The sequence below is a fragment of the Gorilla gorilla genome, chromosome 23, assembly GCF_029281585.2.
Source record: "Gorilla gorilla gorilla isolate KB3781 chromosome 23, NHGRI_mGorGor1-v2.1_pri, whole genome shotgun sequence".
Classification (NCBI taxonomy): Eukaryota; Metazoa; Chordata; class Mammalia; order Primates; family Hominidae; genus Gorilla; species Gorilla gorilla.
This window is the reverse complement of record NC_086018.1, coordinates 31,614,542-31,635,619: the sequence shown is the minus strand read 5'-3', so window position 1 is coordinate 31,635,619 and position 21,078 is coordinate 31,614,542. Positions and strand designations below refer to the sequence as shown.

Below are 21,078 nucleotides of genomic sequence, written 5' to 3'. Positions count from 1 at the left end.
CCCCAAATGTCATGTCCTCCTCACATTTCAAACTACAATCATTGTTTTTCACTAGCCTCCCAAAGTCTTAACTCATTCCATTTTTAACTCAAAAGTCCCAAGTTCAAAGTCCCATCTGAAGATGAGTTCCTTCTACCTATGAGCCTGTAAAATCAAAACGCAGTATTTACTTCCAAGATACAATGGTGGTACAGGCATGAGGTCAACACTCTTATTCCCAAAAGGAGAAACTGGCCAAAAGAAAGGTGCTACAGGCCCCCACACAAGTCTGCAACCCAGCAGGGCAGTCATTAAATCTTAAAGCTCCAAAATAATTCTTGACTCCATGTCCCATACCTAGGGCACACTGGTGCAATGGGCAGGCTCCCAAAGCCTTGGGCAGGAACACTCCTGTGGCTTTGCAGTGTACAGCCCCTGCAGCTGCTCTCATGGGTTGGAGTTGAGTGTCTGTTGCTTTTCCAAGCACAAGGTGCACGTCGCCAGTGGATCTACCATTCTAGAATGTGGACGATAGTGGCCCCCTTCCCACAGCTCCGCTAGGCAGTGTCCCAGAGGGGACTTTGTGTGGGGTCTCCAACCCCACATATACCCTAAGCACTGCCTTAATAGAACATCTCTGGTGGGCTCTGCCCCTGTAGCAGGCTTCTGCATGGGCACCCAGGCTTTCTTATACATTCTCTGAAATCTGGTAGAGGCTGTCAAGCCTCCTTCACTCTTGCACTCTCCATCCTGACAGGCTTAACACCCCATGGAAGTTGCCAAGGTTTATAGCTTGCACTCTCTGAAGCTGCAGCCTGAGATGTATCTTGGGCCCTTTGGGCTGAGGCTGGAACTGGAGAGGCCACAATGCAAAGAGCAGCCTTTTGGGGTGGTGCAGGGCAATGGTGTCCTGGCCCTGGCCCAGGAAACCATTCTTTCTTCCTAGGCCTCTGGGCCTGTAATGGGAGGGGCAGCCGGGAAGACTTCTGAAATGCCTTCAGGGCCTTTTTCCCATTGTCTTGGCTGTCAGTACCTGGCCCCTTTTTAGTTATGCTAATATCTCTAGCAAGTTGTGGGTTCTTCTCCCCCACCACCCACCACCACCCTATAAAGCCTTTTCTTTCTTTCCCACATGGTTAGGCTACGAAATTTCCAAACTTTTACACCCTGCTTCCCTCTTTAAGTTCCAACTTTTAGATCATTTCTTTGCTCCTCCATCTGGACACTTTGCTGCTTAGAAATGTCCTCTGCCAGATACCCTAGGTTGTCACTCTTAAGTTAAAACTTCCACAGATCTCTAGGGCATGGACTCAATACAGTCACATTCTTTGCTAAGGCACATCAAGGGTGACCTTTAATCAAGTTCCCAATAAGTTCCTCATTCGCATCTGAGAACTTGTCAGACTGGACTTCAATGTCCTTATCACTATCTGCATTTTGGTCACAACCATTAAACCAGTCTATAAGAAGTTCCAGACTTTCCCATCTTCTTCTGAGCCCTCCAAACTCTTTTAGCCCCTGTACGTTACCCAGCTCCAAAGTTGCTTCCATATTTTCATCTATGTTTATAGTAGTATCTCACTCCTGGTACCAATTTTTCTGTGTTAGGCTGTTCTTGCCTTGCTATAAACACCTATGACTGGATAATTTATAAAGAAAAATGGTTTAATTGGCTCATGATTCTGCAGGCTGTACAAGCATGGCACCAGCATCTGCTTGGCTTCTAGGGACACCTCAAGGAGTGTTTACTTATGGCAGAAGGTGAAGCAGGAACAGGTACATCACATGCAAGAGGAGAGTGGGAGCAAGAGAAAGTGTTTAAAAAAAGAGAAACTCTTTTTTTCTTAAACTCTTAAAAACTCTTTAAAAAAACTTTGAGTTTCTCTTTTTTTAAACAACCAGATCTTGAGAAAATTCACATCATGAGGACAGCACCAAGCCATGAGGGATCCGCCCCCATGACCCAAACACTAACCATCAGGCCTCACCTCCAAAATTGGGGATTACGTTTCAACATAAGATTTGGATGGGGAAAAATATCCAAACTATATCACAGCCTGTGGGAAAAATCAGCCCTCAGTATAGCTGGGTTTCCCATTCCAGATTTTGTTGAAAAAAATCCATATGTCAGTGGACCCATACAGTTCAACCCCATGTTACTCAATGGTCAACTGCACTTCCCTGCTGAATGCCTCCCTTTCTCCTCCTCTACCCATTTAGAGCTCCCATTTAATTGCCACATAGTTCATGGAAACCTCCCAGATTCTTCACTACCAAAATGTCATCTCTTTCACCCTCACCACCGTGTAGCTTTTGTGCTCCTCCTTGTAGAGTCGTCATATATGGTTGTGCAGGTTGTTTTCCATCTAACTCTGAGAGTGTCCTGCATATTACCTGTTGGTCTATGTGGAAGGCTCCCTGGGAAGTGGGCCATTCTCAAGCTCAGCAGTTGTGTGTGGCAGCCCAGCACAGCGGCACATCCATATTCTGACGTTTGTGGAGTTTTTTGTATTCTGTCTTCCTCTGACTCTCCAAGACCGTAAGCTGCCTGAAGAGAACACTCGTAGCTCATTCATCACCTGTATCCCTGTTGTAACTTATATGTAGTTATCGCTTAATAGCTCTTTGTTAGATATTCATTCAGCCCGTTTTTTGTCTGTGCTTGGAAGAACTAATTGAAAATACTTCATCAAAAACGCGGTGCAAAAGTAGTAGAGAAAAAAATCAGTATCATAAGTTAATATTGGTAATAGATAACCTGTATTGAAATCTTACCATATATCAGGTAGTACTTTACTAAGCACTTTATGTTTATTATGTTATTTTATCCTCACAATTATCCAATATAATATTCCTTGCTTCCCATTATCTCTTTCCTGCTTTGGAGATGAGAAAATTAGGCCTTGAGAGATGAAGTGACTTGCTTACAGTCACTCAGTAGGTACTGCAGCCGGGATGCCAAGCCAGGCATTCTGGAACACAGTCCAAACTCCGAACTCTTGATACAAAGTGTGCCATCAACTGTTTCTGCCCTCCTATGCTGGTGGTTATAGTAATAATACAAGGAGGGGCATTGGCTTTTTGTTGTTGTTACAGGAATATCTATTCAGGACCCATGATTCACCAGGTTCTTTGCTGGATACTGTGGATGGGGATGAAAAGATGGTTTCTGTCGTCTGTGGTCTCACAGTAGGGACAAGGAGCCAGCAGTTTAAATACGTATCACAATGCCTTGCTACAGATGGCAGATGAGCTTTTCACACAAGGTGCAGAGTTAGCAGAAGAAAGACACGAGGAAGTGCTCAAAGAAGGTTTCCAGGAGGAGATGACTTACAAAGGGAATTTTGAAGAATGAACAGGAATTCATGGGGCTTCCAAGCAGGGAAGGGCATTCCGTGGAGAGGGAACAGCACAAGCAAAGATACAGAAATGTGGAAAGTATGATGCGTTAGAGCAAATATAAGAAGCTTGGTCCATTTATTATTGTCACCCCATGGCTAAAATTAAGTTGCCCCTCTACTGTAGATGAACATGCAACTTGACCATGATATAGGCTTACCTTTATCCACTCTCCATTAATAAGAATCCATTATGGCAACTGTGGCCTTGGGAGACAGTTGTGGAAACACTGAGGGCCAAATGGACCATCTGTCTGCCTGGTGACTTTGTCCTGCTGCCTCTGACTTGGCCCTCAGGTAAGCCACTGGCCAGTGGGCAAACACAGCATTGTCCCTTCATGCCACCAAGCATCACCAAGGCCCAGTGGCAGCTTCTTATAGGGCATTTAGGGAAGCTGTAGGGAAAATATGCCCCTTTCCCCTGAGCATGGTGAGCATAGATAATTTTATGGGAAAGTTGCAGTCTTTAGGCAGTGGATCCCATGGGGAAATTCTGCAGTGCTGACTGCTTTTTGATTCGTTTATTCAGTTTATTACCCTTAGGCACCTGTTACATGTATGGCAGGTTGGCCTTGAGAAATAACTTTCTTCAGGTCTAGACCCACCCATTCAGCAGCAGCACTGGCTTTGCCACCCCTGCCTTCAGCTTGGTTGCCCAATCCCAGACTCACTGTCCTCCTCCAAGGTGCCTTTCTCATTGTATTCCCTGTCCTGGAGCCATTGCCACCGACCCAGGAACCCCAGTGTTGCCTTCTGCTCCTCCCTCTCTCTCTTTTTTTTTCTCATATCTAAGATCTGTTCTCCTGAAATCCTCTAGATCCAGCTTCCTTGTTGCTCTTCCTGGGATAGACACTTTTTTTTTTTTTTTTTTTTTTGAGATGCAGTTTTGCTCTTGTTGCCCAGGCTGGAGTGCAATGGCACGATCTTGGCTCACAGCAACCTCTGCCTCCCAGGTTCAAGTGCTGCTCCTGCCTCAGCCTCCCAAGTAGCTGGGATTACAGGCATCTGCCACCACGCCCGGCTAATTTTGTATTTTTAGTAGAGACAGGGTTTCGCCATGTTGGTCAGGCTGGACTCGAACTCCTGACCTCAGGTGATCCGCTCACCTCGGCCTCCCAGAGTGCTAGGATTACGGGTATGAGCCACGGCACCTGGCCAACACTGTCTTAATCGGATTCTCATTTCACATCCACCAAGTCTAAATGACATGTCTACATCTGTTCCCCTCATCTCCCATCTATCCATTCAGTTCATTGATTCAACTCTTACTCTCTTCTAGGCACTGAGCTGTAGATCATGGCCCTGTCTATTTGAACGTATCTGATGTGATCCTTGAGCTTGCTGAGCTCACATGGGGGGTGTAGACAAGTAGACAGGCAACCACCACATAAGGATGAGTAGGCCGGTACGTATGGCTGGGATAACAGGAAGGACCCCTGACCTAGATGTGGGTAGTCAGGAAAGGATCCTAGGTGCAAATGATGGCGGTCCTAAGGCAGACTAAGAGATAACCAAGTGCTGAATGTGGAGGTGCAGGGTGGGCAAGACTGTGAGCTCCATGACAGCAGGGGCAGTGCGGGTATGTCTGACTCACCACTGTGTCCCCAGCATCCAGCTCATCCCCTGACAAATAGGGTGTACTCAGTGAGGATTTATTGAATGAGCAACTGCAGGACAGATGCCTGCAGAGCAAGCTAAATATGATAAGGCCCAGGGTGGAGAGAGAGCACGGGGTAGGGGGTGGGAAACTGAGAGATGGTCTGTATGTCTGGAACATAGGACAGGTGTGAGGAGTGACCATGCCGACGGCCAAGAGCTAAAAGGCCAGTCATCCTGCCCCCGACCCCTCCCTGAAGTCTAGTCTGTTTATTTTTATTTTATTTATTTATTTTGTGATGGGGTCTCGCTCCGTCACCCAGGCTGGAGTGCAGTCGCGCAATCTCGGCTCACTGCAACCTCCACCACCCAGATTCAAGCAATTTTCCTGCCTCAGCCTCCCAAGTAGCTGGGACTACAGGCACGTGCCACCACACCAGGCTAATTTTTTGTATTTTTAGTAGAGATGGGGTTTCACTGTGTTACCCAGGATGGTCTCGATCTCCTGATCTCATTATCTGCCCACCTTGGCCTCCCAAAGTGCTGGGATTACAGGCGTGAGCCACCGTGCCCGGTCCAAACTGTTTTAATTAACTTTCATTGCATTCTCATGTCCTTCTCTGCTCCAACCGTGGAGCCCTACTAAGCCCCTCCGCCCCCGGACCCCACTCCTAATACACCCTGGGCCCAGCCTTTGTCTCCTGTTGCTCTCCTCAGATTGCATCCCCTCTGCCTTCTTCTCTTGTCAAAGTCCTGCATTTCCCTTTAGGGCACAGCTTCCCTCTCCTCTTACACGTCCTTCTGACCCCGTCAGAATTGGCTGCTGCTCTTACTCCCATGGAACTTTGTGTTCTTTTGTAGTCCTTATCACATTCCGCCCCGTGCTTATATTTAACTGCGCTCGTCTGTCTCTGAGCAGTATGAGCTCTTTGAGGTCAGCGGGCCGGGTCATTCTCATCTTTGTATTTCCCACAGTGCTTTATTTCTAGTAGGTACTCATTCATGGCATTACGCTTTATGTCATTATTTGTAGTAGCACAATAGTATTTATGCTAGTAGTTCTTGACTGACGTTATTGCTTTGTATCTAGCCGGTAGGGCGCATCTGCTATTGATTATTATCCCATGTTTATTTTTGATGTGCCGTATTTTGCACTTCTTATTTTATTTAATCAACACAGCAGCCTGATGAGAAGGTCTTTCTCCACATTTTCCAGAATGTAGAAATAGCAGTGCAGAGGGGTAAGTGACGTGCTCAAGATTCCCACTCATACATTTCAGGACCTGGGTTTGGAACCTGTTTCCATTTAACTCCGGAAGTTTTGCCCTTGCGTAATGCTCCTTGGTATTTCGGGTGCTGCCTCAGTAAAAGCAACATCAGACATCTCAGCTCCTAACTGAAAGTGTTCAGGGCATAATGAAGTTGTTTGCCACCAGAATCTGATTTTATTATCAAAAGTATTAAAGTAACCACTTGGTTGGCACGGAATCCACTTTGGTCTGAGTTCTGGCCACCAAAGCTTTCAGTAGAGGCTGGAGGCCATTGGCTTAGTATACAACCTGGAAGTGGTCTATTTCAGATGAATAAAAGCTATAGAAATATTAAAAGTGAGGACAGGCTGTTACTGGGTGATGGGAGCTCCCGATGACTCCCATCTTAAAGCCTGGTTTTCTTTTGGAGAGGAACAAGCAGAAGACAGATCTTACACTGCTATGGGAGAAGTCTCTTGCCAGCCGCCTGCAGCCAGTCTAAAAAACTTACCCTATGTTGTTGTGTTTCTGCGTTAAGGCTGATAAGTCAGATGTAAAGGTTGACCAAATTGTTAACACATGCTCTACTTATGGCTTTCAGAAAAAAATGAATCCTAATAATAGGTATGGTGTTTGGCCTGAATTGGGTGTCAGTAGTGATTGGTGGTTGGTTGTCACTTCTCTGAATCACAGAGGTTGGGTGAGATGCCTTCTCTCCTTTTCAGCAACTGCAGCCTCACCAGTGAGCACTGTTTTCGTAACATTCCAGATTTACTTTCACAATTGCCGTTAGAAACGTGCCCCACCGTAGGAACTGTGAAGAGTGTGTTTTTGCAGCTGTAATTCAAAGAGCTGTACCTCTCCACCTCACCCTTCCTTCTCACACTCCCCACAGACGGAACCCTCTGCACTTCCACCTTATTGCTGACTCCATTGCGGAGCAGATCCTGGCCACGCTCTTCCAGACCTGGATGGTGCCCGCTGTGCGTGTGGACTTCTACAATGCAGACGAGCTCAAGGTATGGGCAGGAGGGGAGGCACCTCCGTGATCTCCTCTAGCTGGAAGTGTTATTACTTGTGGTTGAGCAGACTGTAGCAGTGCCAGAAATCTCAGCTCCTAACTGAAAATGTGTAGGGCATAAGGAGGTTGTTTGCCACCAGAATCTGATTTTATTATCGAAGTATTAAAGTAACTCCTTTGAGTGCACAGAATCCACTTTGGTCTGTGAGTTTTGACCACCAAGGCTTTCTGGAGACGCTGGAGGCCATTGGCCTGGTGTATAATCTGAAAGTGGTCTATGGTAGCTGTCATCTAGAGAGTTCCGTTACCCAATGAAGTGAAGGCTGAACTCAGACCCCCATGGGCTGGGGTTTAAATTTGCATATCGTCACTTACTGATCAAAAGACACAAAGTAAACCACGCATCTCTGCTGGACCTGTTTTCTCATCAGTAGAAAAGGTGGATGAAATACCAAACTCATGGGGATAATTAAGAGGCTGAAATGAGAGAATATATTTGAATGTGCTTTAAAAAGACACTGCTGAATAAATATTAAAGGTTATGTCAGGCTGGAGGGGTTTCAACCAAATGAAACCTTTTTGGTCATCTCATCCCCTTACAATTTTTTTGTAGTGCCATTTTGCTTGCATCGTGTTGAGACCCACAGCCCGATTAAGAAGTCCTGTATATTCTGGCTCTTGATTCTACTTCCGGTCTCGTCACTGGCATTCCTGTAAACCTTCGCTATTCCTTTAACTCTAAGTAGCAGAGCACACCTCTGGTTCCCTTTGCCCCCTCTTCTGTGTTTGAGTCTTTGCTTATTCTGTTCCTTGCATCTGATATTTCCTTCCCACCTATCTTGCCACAACTGCTGTTCATACTTCAGGACTCAGCTGCAGTGCCAACTCCTCTTAAGAAACAGCCTGACTTCCACAGGAAAGGGGAAGACATTTTTTATTCACTTGTCTGTCTACTGGACCTTTCTTAATGGGGTAGGAGGAGAGGAGCCACATCTGATTCTTTTCTATATTTCTGGTGCATAGTAGGTACCCACTAATGCTTGTGGATTTAACAAATTGCTGTGATTAGAGGAACATGTAACTGTGCAGAAATACGCTGATGCTCTGTCTCTGATCACCTTGGGAAGGACTCAACACCTAAGCATGAGGCTGACTCTGGCAAATTGCTTGTTCCAAACCTCATAAAGCCATTATCTTTTCATTTTAGAGCCATAGCATTTTTAATAGATCACTGACATGCCAGCCAGAGTTTCTGATTTTCACATATTTCAGGCTCTGAGGTTGATGGAGATGTTCAGAATTTAGCATTTGGGGATTGTCGTGGTAATTTGCGTGCCATTCCAATCTATTCTGAGCTAAAATTGATTAACACTCTTAAAAAGGGAAAAACAAAATTTAGCAAATTGCTGCGCTAATTAAGGTGAAAGCAAGCCACTCTGTCTCCCAGGGTCTTAGCGCCAACACCATGGGGGAAAAGCAACATGGGAGGAGGAGCAGCAGCTGGTTCTGAAGGATGCCTCTGCCGCTGTGTTCACCATTTGCCTTTCTTTGGGTAGGAGTCCAGTGCCATGTCCCCTGTGAGCCTGCACCCTTTACTTTGTAAGAAGACACCGAAGTGTGCTGGGCGTAGTGGCTCATGCCTGTAATCCCAGCACTTTAGGAGGCTGAGGTGGGGAGGATCACTTGAGCCCAGGAGTTTGAGACCAGCCTGGGAAACATAGTGAGACCCCCACCTCTACAAAAAAATTTTAAAAATTTGCCAAGTGTGATGGCACACACCTGTAGTCAGTCTAAGGTGCTCTGGAGGCTGAGGGCAGGGGGATCACTTGAGCCCAGGAGTTCGAGACCAGCCTGGGAAACATAGTGAGATGCATGTCTCTACAAAAAACTAGCTGGATGTGGTGACTGCACCTGTAGTCCCAGCTACTCTGGAGGCTGAAAAAGGAAGATCACTTGAGCCCAGGAGTTCAAGACTGCAGTGAGCTATGATCGTACCACTGTATGCCAGCCTGGGTGATAGAGCTGGCATGTGGTACAATTGTAGTGGTATGCATTATGATGTGGTACAATCATAGTGGTAAGATCATGGCTAAATGATTGTATTATTTTTTTTTCCTCAAAAAAGAAAAAAAAGGAAAAAAGAAAAAGAAAATACAAAGCGATTGGGAAAAAACTAATTTCAAATCCTGGTTTACCGTCAAAGAATTCTCTAACTGGTTTTGAACCTTGGTTCTCTCAGCTCTCAGATGGCATGGGACTGAGTCAGCCACAAAGGAAGGGATGAAATAAGATGGCTCAGTGTACACGACATGACAGCTTCTTAAAAATGCTTCATTCCACTTGTAGCCAAGGCCAGAATGACTTAAAATGCACTAGGGGGGTGTGGCCGGTTGTGAAATCCATCAACAGCTAAGAAGTTGAAGGAGTAAGGTACCATGGACTGGAATTCACTCCTGGAAGCCCCTTCCATGAGGTCTCGGATGAAAGGGGAGAAGGGGAGGAAACACTGATGCTCTGAGTCTGACATGCCTACTTTAATCCAGGGAGACCAACTGTCTATTATTTTACGTGCTAGCTTTATATATATATATACATCCGAAATAAATCCTTCATGGCTAAAAAAATAATAATTTAGAAAATACAATCTGATACGTTCAAAAGAATATTGTCTCTAGAGTCCTGTCCTCTAACCCGATGTCTACTATCGAAGACTTCATCAAAGTTTCCTGACACCTGCCTTTTATTCCCCTACCAATTAACCACCTGTCTCTCTCACATTCCTGAATCCCATGAGAGTGTTGTCAGAATCCAGTACAACAGTATGAAAGTATTTATAAAACGTAATTTTTTCATAATACTAGTAACTATGGTTCATGACAAAGCCAGGATGAAAACCCAGGCCTGTCTGACTCCATGATCTATTAGTCTGTCTGTGTTTTAGTTTATACATAACCCAGATCAACAGCCCCAAAGCCATGATCTGCCTACTCCACCAGCCTGACAGCCCCTCTGTAGTGGCATCACCATCTGCTTAGTTGCTGATCTGGAACTGAAAGCTCATCTTTGTCCCTTTCTCTTGCCCTGGGTCTAACCACATCACACCCTAGCGTGGCTCCATCTCCCCTGCACCTACCTAGTCCATGCTTTGTGATCTTTCCCCAGCACAATGGCAAGTGTTTTTCACACTAGTCTCTTCCCTCCACTGCTCACCTCTCCTCCCCCATATATTTTCTCTCAGTAGCAAAAGTCAGCTTTCCGAAAACAAGCACAGTCATGCCACTCTTTTCCTCTGGGTAAAATGTTTTCTGGTTTCCTACTGCTCTGAGCTAGAGGCCACAGTTTTTGTTTGTTTGTTTGTTTTGCAGACAGAGTCTTGCTCTGTCGCCCAGGCTGGAGTGCAGTGGCGTGATCTCGGCTCATTGCAACCTCCACCTCCTGGGTTCAAGCGATTCTCCTGCCTCGGCCTCCTGAGTAGAGTAGCTGGGACCATAGGCGTGCACTACCAGGCCCAGCTAATTTTTATATTTTTATTAAAGACAGGGTTTCACCAAGTTGGCCAGGTTGGTCTCGAACTCCTGACCTCAAGTGATCCATCTACCTCAGGTGATCTGCCTACCTCAGTCTCCAAAAGTGCTGGGATTACGGGCATGAGCCACTGCCCCCGGCTGAGGCCACAGTTCTTAACCGAGTCGCATCTCTCCGCAGACGCTGGCTCCTGCCTCCTTCCAAGTTGTTCTTGCACCACTTGCGTCCTTCCTCACTCTCCAGTCCTGCAGATTCACTTTGCTCCTTCTTTCCCACCAGAGCGCCTTTGAACAGGTTATTTCTTCTATTTATTAAACTGTTGCCCAACCTCCTTCCTTTCCCCCATTGCTAATGAATAACAAGTTCTTTTGCTAAAGTTACGTGTACTCAGGGAAACTTTCCCTGTCTTAATCATTTCATACGGGTTGCTTTGTTACATGTTCTCCTAGAATCACATACATTTCTTCGGTAAACTCAACACAGAGAGTATTCTTTCATGCTTTTGTGTGATGAGCTAATAGATGTCTATCTCCTGTACTGTAAGCTCCCAAACCAGGATCACGTCTGTTTTTCACCACCTTTGTATCCCAAATGCCTGGCGTGAGGCTTTTAAAGATGTTTGCTAAAACATTTTTAAAAGAAGCTTTATAGATGTGTGCTAAAACTCATAAAGATGCTTGCTAAATGACTGGCTTATAAAGATGTTTACTAAATGACTGATACACAATGAATTTAGAGCTGGGTCCCTAAGAATAATAAAACCGATGGCAGAGTTTCTTTATCACCGTCAGGCCCAGGAATTCACGTTTCTTTATCACTGTAGAGTCCAGGGTCACCACATTCCTAATGCCTATTTGTGTCCCAGAGGCTTGTGTGGGCAGCCAGGAGTTTGCCCACCAGCCACCCTGAAGTCGCATAGATAAGGCAGCTTCATTTGCACCAGCCCACCTCCTAAGAACAGCTCTGGGACAGGTGAGTGAGTGTCTTTCCATGACAGGTATGCTAGGAAGGAAACACATTAAAACACCATCCAGTAGACGACCTTAGGGAAGGAGGAAGAACAGGAGAGAAATGGACTTGCGCCGTGTTCCACAGTTGCATTCAGGAAGCATGTCAGATGGTACCCTCAGCAGACACACGTGACGGCCTCCCTTGATACAGCTCCAAGAAATCACTTTGTACAGCTGTTGGAAATGGCATTTCTCAGAAATGTTCCTGTGGGCCCCTTATGATATCTGTTAGTGCTGTAGAATGAAGTAATAGGGAACAGGACATTTGTGAGGGATTGGTGCATGATTAAAAACGAACTGTGGGAAATTCGCAGTGGACTGGTACACTTCTCTCTGTAATGACCAATTAGTGGGGATTTGCAAATAGTGATGGCTCAGCCTGCCTATCTCTGTGGCCTGTGAAATGCTTATTGGTCTTCCCGATGTTTACATGGCCCATTTGTTTCCGGCCTCCAACTCCTGGTACCAACAGGCTACCAGGACTGAAGGTACCTCTGCTCTGAACTCCACTCACTCAAAACATGCAGCTCCTGTCTACAGGAGGAAAACTTATTTTTGCGTAGAGCTTTGTCAATGATGCGTGCTGTCACTCATCTCTCATGATGACCCTGGGGGTTGGAAAGATAAGTATGATTACCTCCACCTCACTTAAGTTAAAGTGTGGGGTTGAAGAGCATTTGCTTAAGATTAGGCTGCTAACAAGTGCTGACGCTGATATTTGACTTTTCCCTTCCCAAAATAAATGGTATGAGATAGAGGACTGTATAATTCAGTAGACATGGATGTAGTGGAGATCTTAAGGGAATTTGAAAGATATGGGCCACAGCCCCTGGGGAATGACTGTTGGTTACCACTGTCGAGTTGCACTTGAATTCAAAATTCCTCTTTTCCATGGCTTTGGATCCCACAGGCTGTGGTCTAACATCTGTTGTTTAAGAATCACTTACTCAACCATTGTGGAAGACAGTGTGGCAATTCCTCAAGAATCTAGAACCAGAACTACCACTTGACTCAGCAATCCCATTACTGAGTATATACCCAAAGGATTATAAATCATTCTACTATAAAGACACATGCACATGTATGTTTATTGCGGCACTATTCACAATAGCAAAGACTTGGAACCAATCCAAATGCCCATCAATGATAGACTGGATCAAGAAAATGTGGCACATAGACACCATGGAATACTATGCAGCCTTTAAAAAGGATAAGTTCATGTCCTTTGTAGGAACATGGATGAAGCTGGAAACCATCATTCTCAGCAAACTAACACAAGAACAGAAAACCAAGCTCTGTATGTTCTCACTCATAAGTGGGAGTTGAACAATGAGAACACATGGACACACATGAGGGGAACATCACACACTGGGGCCTGTCAGGGGGTGGGGGCCTGGGGGAGGGATAGCATTAGGAAAAATACCTAATGTAGATGATGGGTTGATGGGTGCAGTAAACCACCATAGCACGTGTATACCCATATAACAAAACTGTATGGTCTACACATGTATCCCATAACTTAAAGTATAATAATAAAGAATCATTTACTTCATTTCTCACGTTTTACATGGTTCTCTCATGGTCTGTTTCTCAACAACACCTCTATGGACTAGGTCCTCTTATTATTCCCATTGTACATACAAAGGAACTGAGGCATAGGGGAGTTAACTAACTCCAAATCGTGTAACCGGTACATGGCAGAGCCAGGATGAATATCCAGAACTGTCTGACTCCAGTATCTGTGCCCTTTCTCCTATGTCCTGTTTCCCTCTCTGTGGCTTATTTCAGCTAAGTTACTGTCATTGTGTCTAGACAAGGACTCTCTGAGCTTTTGAGGGGGGCAGGTTCCTTCTCTGGGTGTTCCTGAAGAACCAGTGTATTAAGCATGGCCCCTGCATGGAAGGCCTGCTGGGAATGGTACTTCCTGTAGGGGATGAAAGGGAGCCCTTCTAAGGATGCTGCTGAGGAGGGGGATGGCTCTGTCACTTCCATCCAAGGATCCTGTTCTAAACTAACAGTCATCACTCTAGACAGTTGGCTTTAAATCAGGAAAACATTTCTTGCCAGTTTTCAGACAAGGCCCTACATGTCTACCAGCCTTTGATCTTGCCCCAGCTGGCCCAGAAAGTCACCCCCATGCCATCACTGGGGTGCGCGTGATCCCGAGCTCAGGAAGGGAAGCGGCAGGGCAGTGGCTGTTTCATGATTCACCTGTCTAGCTGGGAGCCCTAATTTTTCTCCTTTTCTCTTAGACCCAATGCCCGCTTGTTACCAACATCAGAAAGATGATGAAGTGAGATTCAGGACTGTGGCTGCAGAAAATATTGATGGTGGACTCTAAAAACTGGCCTCCTACTCATCCTTAATTGCCTTTGTGCTGGTCTCTATGGAGGATGGCAGAGGTTGTCTTTAGATAACTGTAATCTTCCAGCCCCCTGCCGTCCTTTAGGAGGCAGACTCATTGTTCCTGTCATGTAGGGGGTGGGTAAACTGCTGCCTACCCTGTCTGTTTCCTGGGAAGCTATGCTTCCTGAATACTGGACATTTTCTTCTGGGAGAGACTGAAGAGAGCATGGAATCATAGGATTCTAGGGTGGGAAGAAGGCTTGATACTTACAAGTTTTTTTTTTTTTTTTTTCATGAATTAGGCCAAGAAGCGCAACTGAATTGCCCAACAAGAGATCACATATGTTTCTTTCTAACATATAGCTTTTCCCAGAACAGGATCTGGGTTTTCTGGCTGCTGGGCCTGGTTTATAGTTCAGTGGGGACCACACTTAACAGTGGTTGAACTTCAGGTGCTGTGACGAAATGCTCTCATGAGGCTGGAGCAGCTCCAGTGAAGCTGGGCCTGCAGAAGAAAGAGAGAAGACATAGATATGTCTCATGGAAGGGCATTATCTGCTCTGGGATGCCCTGCAGAAACATGAGAAATGAAGTAAGGTGTGTGTGGCCTTCTGAATCCCCCCGTTCACTAATAATGTGTTAATACCCAGAGCAATGGACAGAGGTGAATAAATAGCCTATCAAAATGGGTATTTCTGGCTCTCCTTTATTGGTGAAGATTGATTGCAGTTAAATGAGGACTTGTAATGGAAAGCAATGCTTGGCACATAATAGGCACTCAACAAATTTTGCTTTCTTCTTTTTGTTCCTAATGTGGCTGCCTTTCATATATTTAAAGATGACTGTAATTAACTTCTTAAATCTTTTCTTTTCTAAGCCCACCATGTCAACCCTTCCTCTTCTCCTCCAACAATGACTGCCGACCTGTCATCAGAGGGTCTACATTTTGGCTTATTTTTCTAGAATAGTTGATGGATTTATGCTCTTCTTCCTTCTTTCCTTTGTGGTCCTGTGTTATTCGGCAGGGTGACAGAGGTTAAATATTATGCGCAGGTCTGGAAAAATTACCACTTTCCCATTTTCTTTATTGTTTTATTGGTTCTTGGATTATCTGTGTGGTTTCTGAATATGAAGGCTGGTTCTGCAAGGTCAGCAGTGTACCTCTGGCCTCTGTCATGGGCTTTTCTCTCACAATGAGGGCAAGATCACAGAATGGACATGGAAAAGCATAAAGCACTTGAAAGCATACCTTTGTGTATTTATAAGACTGATGTTTGACTGTGAAATGTTGGACATGGAAAATTTTAGACAATGAACGCAAACTCTAATCTGCATTATAAAATAATCTTTTTATGTCGTTTGTTCAATTCACTTTTTACACAGGCAGATTTTTCTTTATTTAACAGTATTCTAATGAATGGGTCTTGTCCCCTTTTGAGAAGCATAGAATCTTAATTAGAAATGAACTTGGCAGTCATCTAGCATAATCTTCCACTTTCTTCTATAATATTCTATACAAATGGTCATTAATCTTCTGCTTTTGAATACTTCCAGAGATAAGAGATCATTACCTCCCAAAGGACCCTGTTCCATATTTAGAAACTCTATTAGAAATACTCGCCTTATGCCTTACTGAAATCTTCATCTTTTTCATTCTCCTCATTGGTCCACCTGAGCATTAATGAAGATCAAGTGCAAGCCTGTGTACCATTTGTCTGTTCCCTCATCTGCCTTCTCTACTAGACGGAGGGAACCTAGAGGGCAAGGTCTGTAACATTTATGTTCATGCCCAGCCTTTGGACAAAATCTGGCCAATCCTGGCCTCCAGCAAATACCTGGCTTCTATGTTTTGAGCTACACAGTGTGCATCAACCAGTTGTTTGAAGGCCTGACACATTTACTGAGTCCTCTCTTCTTCTCAGTAATCACTACTCCATTTCTTCAACTGTACCTGAAATGACAGTGCATGGAGCCTAGGTGATAGTTGACCCTTAAAACATGTCTTCTGATCTGCTTGTGGAATAAATGCCTTCCAGGTTGCTGACTTGCTTAAATGTGCTCCCCATTGTGTCTCCATCCCATAGATAGAGACATTCTCTGTGGTTCTGCAAATCACAGCACTTGGTCTAGATCTGCATATGTGACATGCCCCACCTTGAGCTACAGTTGGTCTGAGCTCAGAGTCTTAAACTCATTTAAAAGCAGTGAAGTGTCCCAACTCACCTTTTTTGTCATCCTGAGCATTGTTTCCTTCTCATTCTTATTTATTGTGGTCTTCTCATTCATACTTCATTTAACTGATAAGGAAATGCTTTATCTGTATCAAAACATCTCTTGTACCCCATAAATATATACACCTACTATGTACCCACAAAAAATAAAATTAAAAATTAAAAAAAAGAGAGAGAAGTGCTTTCATATACCTACTTTCATTCTGTCCTCCCAAGAACTCCATTACACAGAGAGGACATGTATTTTATTATGTTTTATTTCTAAGGAATTTGCCAAAAGAATTAACCAAATGCTGCTAAAGAGAGCAGCATTTGGATGGAGCGGATGCCAGAATCTCGTTCTTGTGAGCCTTCCCTACAGTGCTATCTCATGCACCGCAAGTCTTGCCTACCAGAAACTTGTGTTAAGAAACAACTTCAGTGGGGCATGGTGGCTCACGCCTGTAATACCAGCACTTTGGGAGGCTGAGGCAGGCGGACCACCTAAAGTCAGGAGTTCGAGACCAGCCTGGCCAACATGGTGAAACTCTGTCTCTACTAAAAATGCAAAAATTAGCCGGGCATGGTGGTGGGTGCCTGTAATCCCAGCTACTTGGGAGGCCAAGGCAGGAGAATTGCTTGGACCCAGGAGGCGGAGGTTGCAGTGAGCTGAGATTGCGCCATTGCACTCCAGGCTGGGCGACAAGAACAAAACTCCATCTAAAAAACAAAAACAAAAAACTTCATTGATTCAAGAGTGTGGTTATAATGACGGAGTTGGGATCAAAACAAGAAAGACCAGAGGTGTTTGACAAATAATGAGAAAGCAATGGGCAGGGTAAACTGGAAATTATGATGAGGTTAGGAAATTTGCACTGAGCACAGAGTCTTTGTCCAAATGTTATGAAAGGATAAAAGGCTAGAGTTGAGGAGTGAGATGTTAGAGATTTGGTATTTTCGATGAGGCCCTTTTGGGGGTTCTTTTTTTGGCATGTTAGCCTGGGATTGAGTGGCTGAGGTGTTGTTGGAAAAAGTTAATGAAAACTATGGGCTCTAGATACTGCAAGGGCCAGGGTGTTGGCTGCTTCATCCCTAGGATGATGAAACTCAAGGAAAATTGTCAAGCACCGAAAGGAATTGTATACCTGCAGATCAAAAGGAGCCTCTACAACTAAGGTAAAATCAGTGATAAGTTGCCCACATTAGTGTACACCCTAGAAAATTATTTGAATTGCAAGGATTAAAACAAAATCCTTCTTTTAGGAATAGTAATTCTCATTATTAAGAGTTGATTATTTGCCAACCTAATATGCTTAACTTGCATAATCGTCTTTTATCCCTACCATTTCCTGGCGAGGAAACTGAAGCTTAGGAAAGAGACTTGTTCAGATTACTCAGCGAATGCATTGTGGAACCAAAACATGAATTTTGGGTAGTCTGACTCTTGAGCAGCGCTACCCGATGGAAATAAAACGGCAACTCATCTGTGTGATTTTAAATTTTCCAGTAGTCACATTCTGAAAAGCAAAATAGAACCAGTGCAATACATTTTAATAATACATCTTATTTAATTTTATTTATCCAAAATAGTATCGTTTCAACCTGAGATCAGTATTTTGAGAATTACTGAGATATTTTACAGATTGTAAATATTAAGTCTTTGAAATCTGGTATATATTTTGAATGTCTCACTTTGGACTTGCGTATTTTAAGTGCTCAGTAACACATATGGTTGTTGATGGCTGTGGACAAGGTATGGAACTTGGCTTTTAACACCATGTGGTAATACCAGGGCAGAGGGTGGAGACAAGCTTGGAAGAATAAAAATCCCGCCTCAGCTTCTGCACTGTAAGAGTAGGTGTCCAAATAAAATGTCTGCAGAGTTTTGAGCAAAATAGAGACCCAAGAATACCAACCAAGTTCTCTCATGTTATAAGGCAACAGAAAAAAAATGATAGGCCTTGCAGGAACTCAGAAAATATACACCAATAGGCCAGGTGCAGTGGCTCACGCCTATAATCCCAGCACTTTGGGAGGCTGAGGTGGGTGGATCACTTGAGCCCAGGAGTTCGAGACCAACCTGGGCAACATGGCAAAACCCCGTCTTTATCAAGAAAATCCACAAATTAGCCAGTCTCATAACCTGGTCTCAAAATAAATAAATAGATTAAAAAAAATTCTAAAAACAGAAAAAAGGCTGGGCGCTGTGGCTCACGCCTGTAATCCCAGCACTTTGGGAAGCCGAGGCAGGCGGATCACAAGGTCAGGAGATTGAGACCATCCTGGCTAACAAGGTGAAACCCCGTCTCTACTAAAAATACAAAAAATTAGCCATACATGGTGGCGGGCACCTCTAGTCCCAGCTACTCGGGAGGCTGAGGCAGGAGAATGGCGTGAACCTGGGAGGTGGAGCTTGCAGTGAGCCAAGGTCACGCCACTGCACTCCAGCCTGGGTGACAGAGCAAGACTCCGTCTCAAAAACACACACACACACACACACACACACACAAACAAACAAAAACAGAAAAAAAAGAAAATATACACAAGTGTATTGTTCTTGAAGAAACTATAGCTTCCTTGCAAGCCACTCAAAAAAGTGATCAAAATGAATATTCAGGAATGAAAAGGTATTGTTATAAAGGGGCAGACAGTGTGTACAGAGTTACACATAGAGTGATATGTAAATAATTGTTTTAAGTCAGTTGCAAGGCTGATTGCAAATGCCAAAAAATAGTTGTCTTCAGAACATACGCAAATAATAAGCTGATCACAGCCATTTTAAAACACACTGGAGAGTATGAGTTGGGTTTAAAAGCTGTTAAATATAGTGGATTTTGTGGGGTAACTTAGGTGGTATCTTTTAACTCTTTACTTTGATTATCCTGGAAAAAAGGGTAAGGTGTTTCTGCAAAGCTCAGACATGACCCCTGATGAAATAAGTAGAATTAGATCTAATTTATTAGTGATAATTATGTCAAATGAAATAAAGCCTAAGTAAGAAGCAAAGAAGATGAGACAGAAAAAAATAATAATAATAAAAAAAGAACTATTAGATAGCCACATGGGAAAAAATTAATCTTGCTCCTCACTTCATACGACATACAAAAATTAACTTGAAATGAATCTTAACACCTAAATATAGGAGCTAAATCTGTAGAACTTATAGAGGAAAACAAAGAAAATTATAGGGACTTCAAGTTAGGCAAAGATTTCCTCCCTCCCTCCCTCCCTCTGTCCCCCTTCCCTCCCCTTCCCTCCTCTCCTCTTTCTTTTTTTCCTTTCTTTTCTTTCTTTCTCTGGGTCTCCCTTTGTCACCCAGGCTGAAGTGCAGTGGCAGAATCATAGCTCACTGCAGCCTCAAATACCTGGGTTCAAGCAATCCTCCTGCCTCAGCCTCTAGAGTAGCTGGGACTACAGGCACATGCTATCATGCCTGGCTAATTAAAAAAAAAAAAAAAAAAAAAAATTTTTTTTTTTTTTTTTTTTTTTTTAAGAGACGGGTCTTGCTATATTGCCCGTGTTGATCTTGAACTCCTGGCCCAAGCAGTCCTGCTACCTCGGCCTCCCAAAGTGTTGGGATTACAGGTGTGAGCCACCATGCCTGGCAGAGAGATTTCTTAAATAAGACATAAAAAGCACACACTAAATAAGAAAAAAATTGATAAATTGGACTTCATCTAAGTTGAGGATTTTTGTTCTTGAAAGACATTAATAAGAACCTATAAGGATAAGCTACAGACTGAAAGAAAGAATTTGCCAAGCATCTATCTGATGAAAGATTTGTATCTGGGATATATGGAGGGGTCTTACACCAATAATAAGAAAACAACCCAATTTAGAAATGAGCAACGTATTTTAAGAGACATGTCAGCAAAGGAGAGATGGAGTGGCCAATGAATCCCTGAAAAATGCAAATTAATAATGACATCATTGGTCATCAGGGAAATACAAATTAAAGACCATCCTGAGATACCACTTCACACCCACTACAATGGCTAAGATTAAAATGACTCACAATACAAAGTGTCAGTGAGGATGTGGAACAGCTGCAACTCTCTGACATCACTGATGGAAGTGAAAAATGGTATACCACTTCAGAAAACAGCTTGGTAGCTTTTTTTTTTTTTTTTTTTTTTTTTTTTTTTTTTTTTTGAGGCAGAGTCTCACTCTTTGCCCAGGCTGGAGTGCAGTAGCCCCATTTTGGCTCACTGCAACCTCCGCTTCGCGGGTTCAAGCGATTCTTCTGCCTCAGCCTCCCGAATAGCTGGAATTACAGGCACCCACCACCACGCCCAGCTAATTTCTGTATTTTATAGTAGAGACAGGGTTTTGCCATATTGGCCCGGCTGGTCTCAAACTCCTGACCTCGTGATCCACCCGCCTCAGCCTCCCAAAGTGCTGGGATTACAGGTGTGAGCCACCACGCCCGGCCTTGGCAGCTTTTTAAAATATTAAACATACACTCACAATATGACCTAGTGGTTCCACTCCAAGGTGTTCAACCAAGAGAAATAAAACCTATGTCCACTGGAAAACTTGTATGTGGATATTCATGGCAGCTTTATTCATAGGACTTCACTGACTGTCAGCTGAAGAATTGGTAAACAGCTGTGGTATATCTCAGCAATGGAAAGGAATGAACTGATGGCACATACAGCAATGCCAATGAAAAGGTTTGATGCTAAGTGAAAGAAAGCCAGACCAAAAGACTACATGGTAAATGATTCCATTTATGTGACATTC

The 21,078-nt window shown here is 44.0% G+C and overlaps 1 protein-coding gene across 7 annotated transcripts in view; it reads left to right on the top strand.

The window, feature by feature from the left end:
- LARGE1 (LARGE xylosyl- and glucuronyltransferase 1) overlaps positions 1-21,078 on the top strand; it is a 759,370-nt gene that overhangs the window by 311,493 nt on the left and 426,799 nt on the right. For all 7 annotated transcript variants that reach the window (XM_055375362.2, XM_055375363.2, XM_055375361.2 and 4 more), the window contains one exon: positions 7,119-7,242. In XM_055375362.2, coding sequence (XP_055231337.1) covers positions 7,119-7,242 — 124 coding nt within the window. The remainder of the gene's footprint in view (positions 1-7,118; positions 7,243-21,078) is intronic.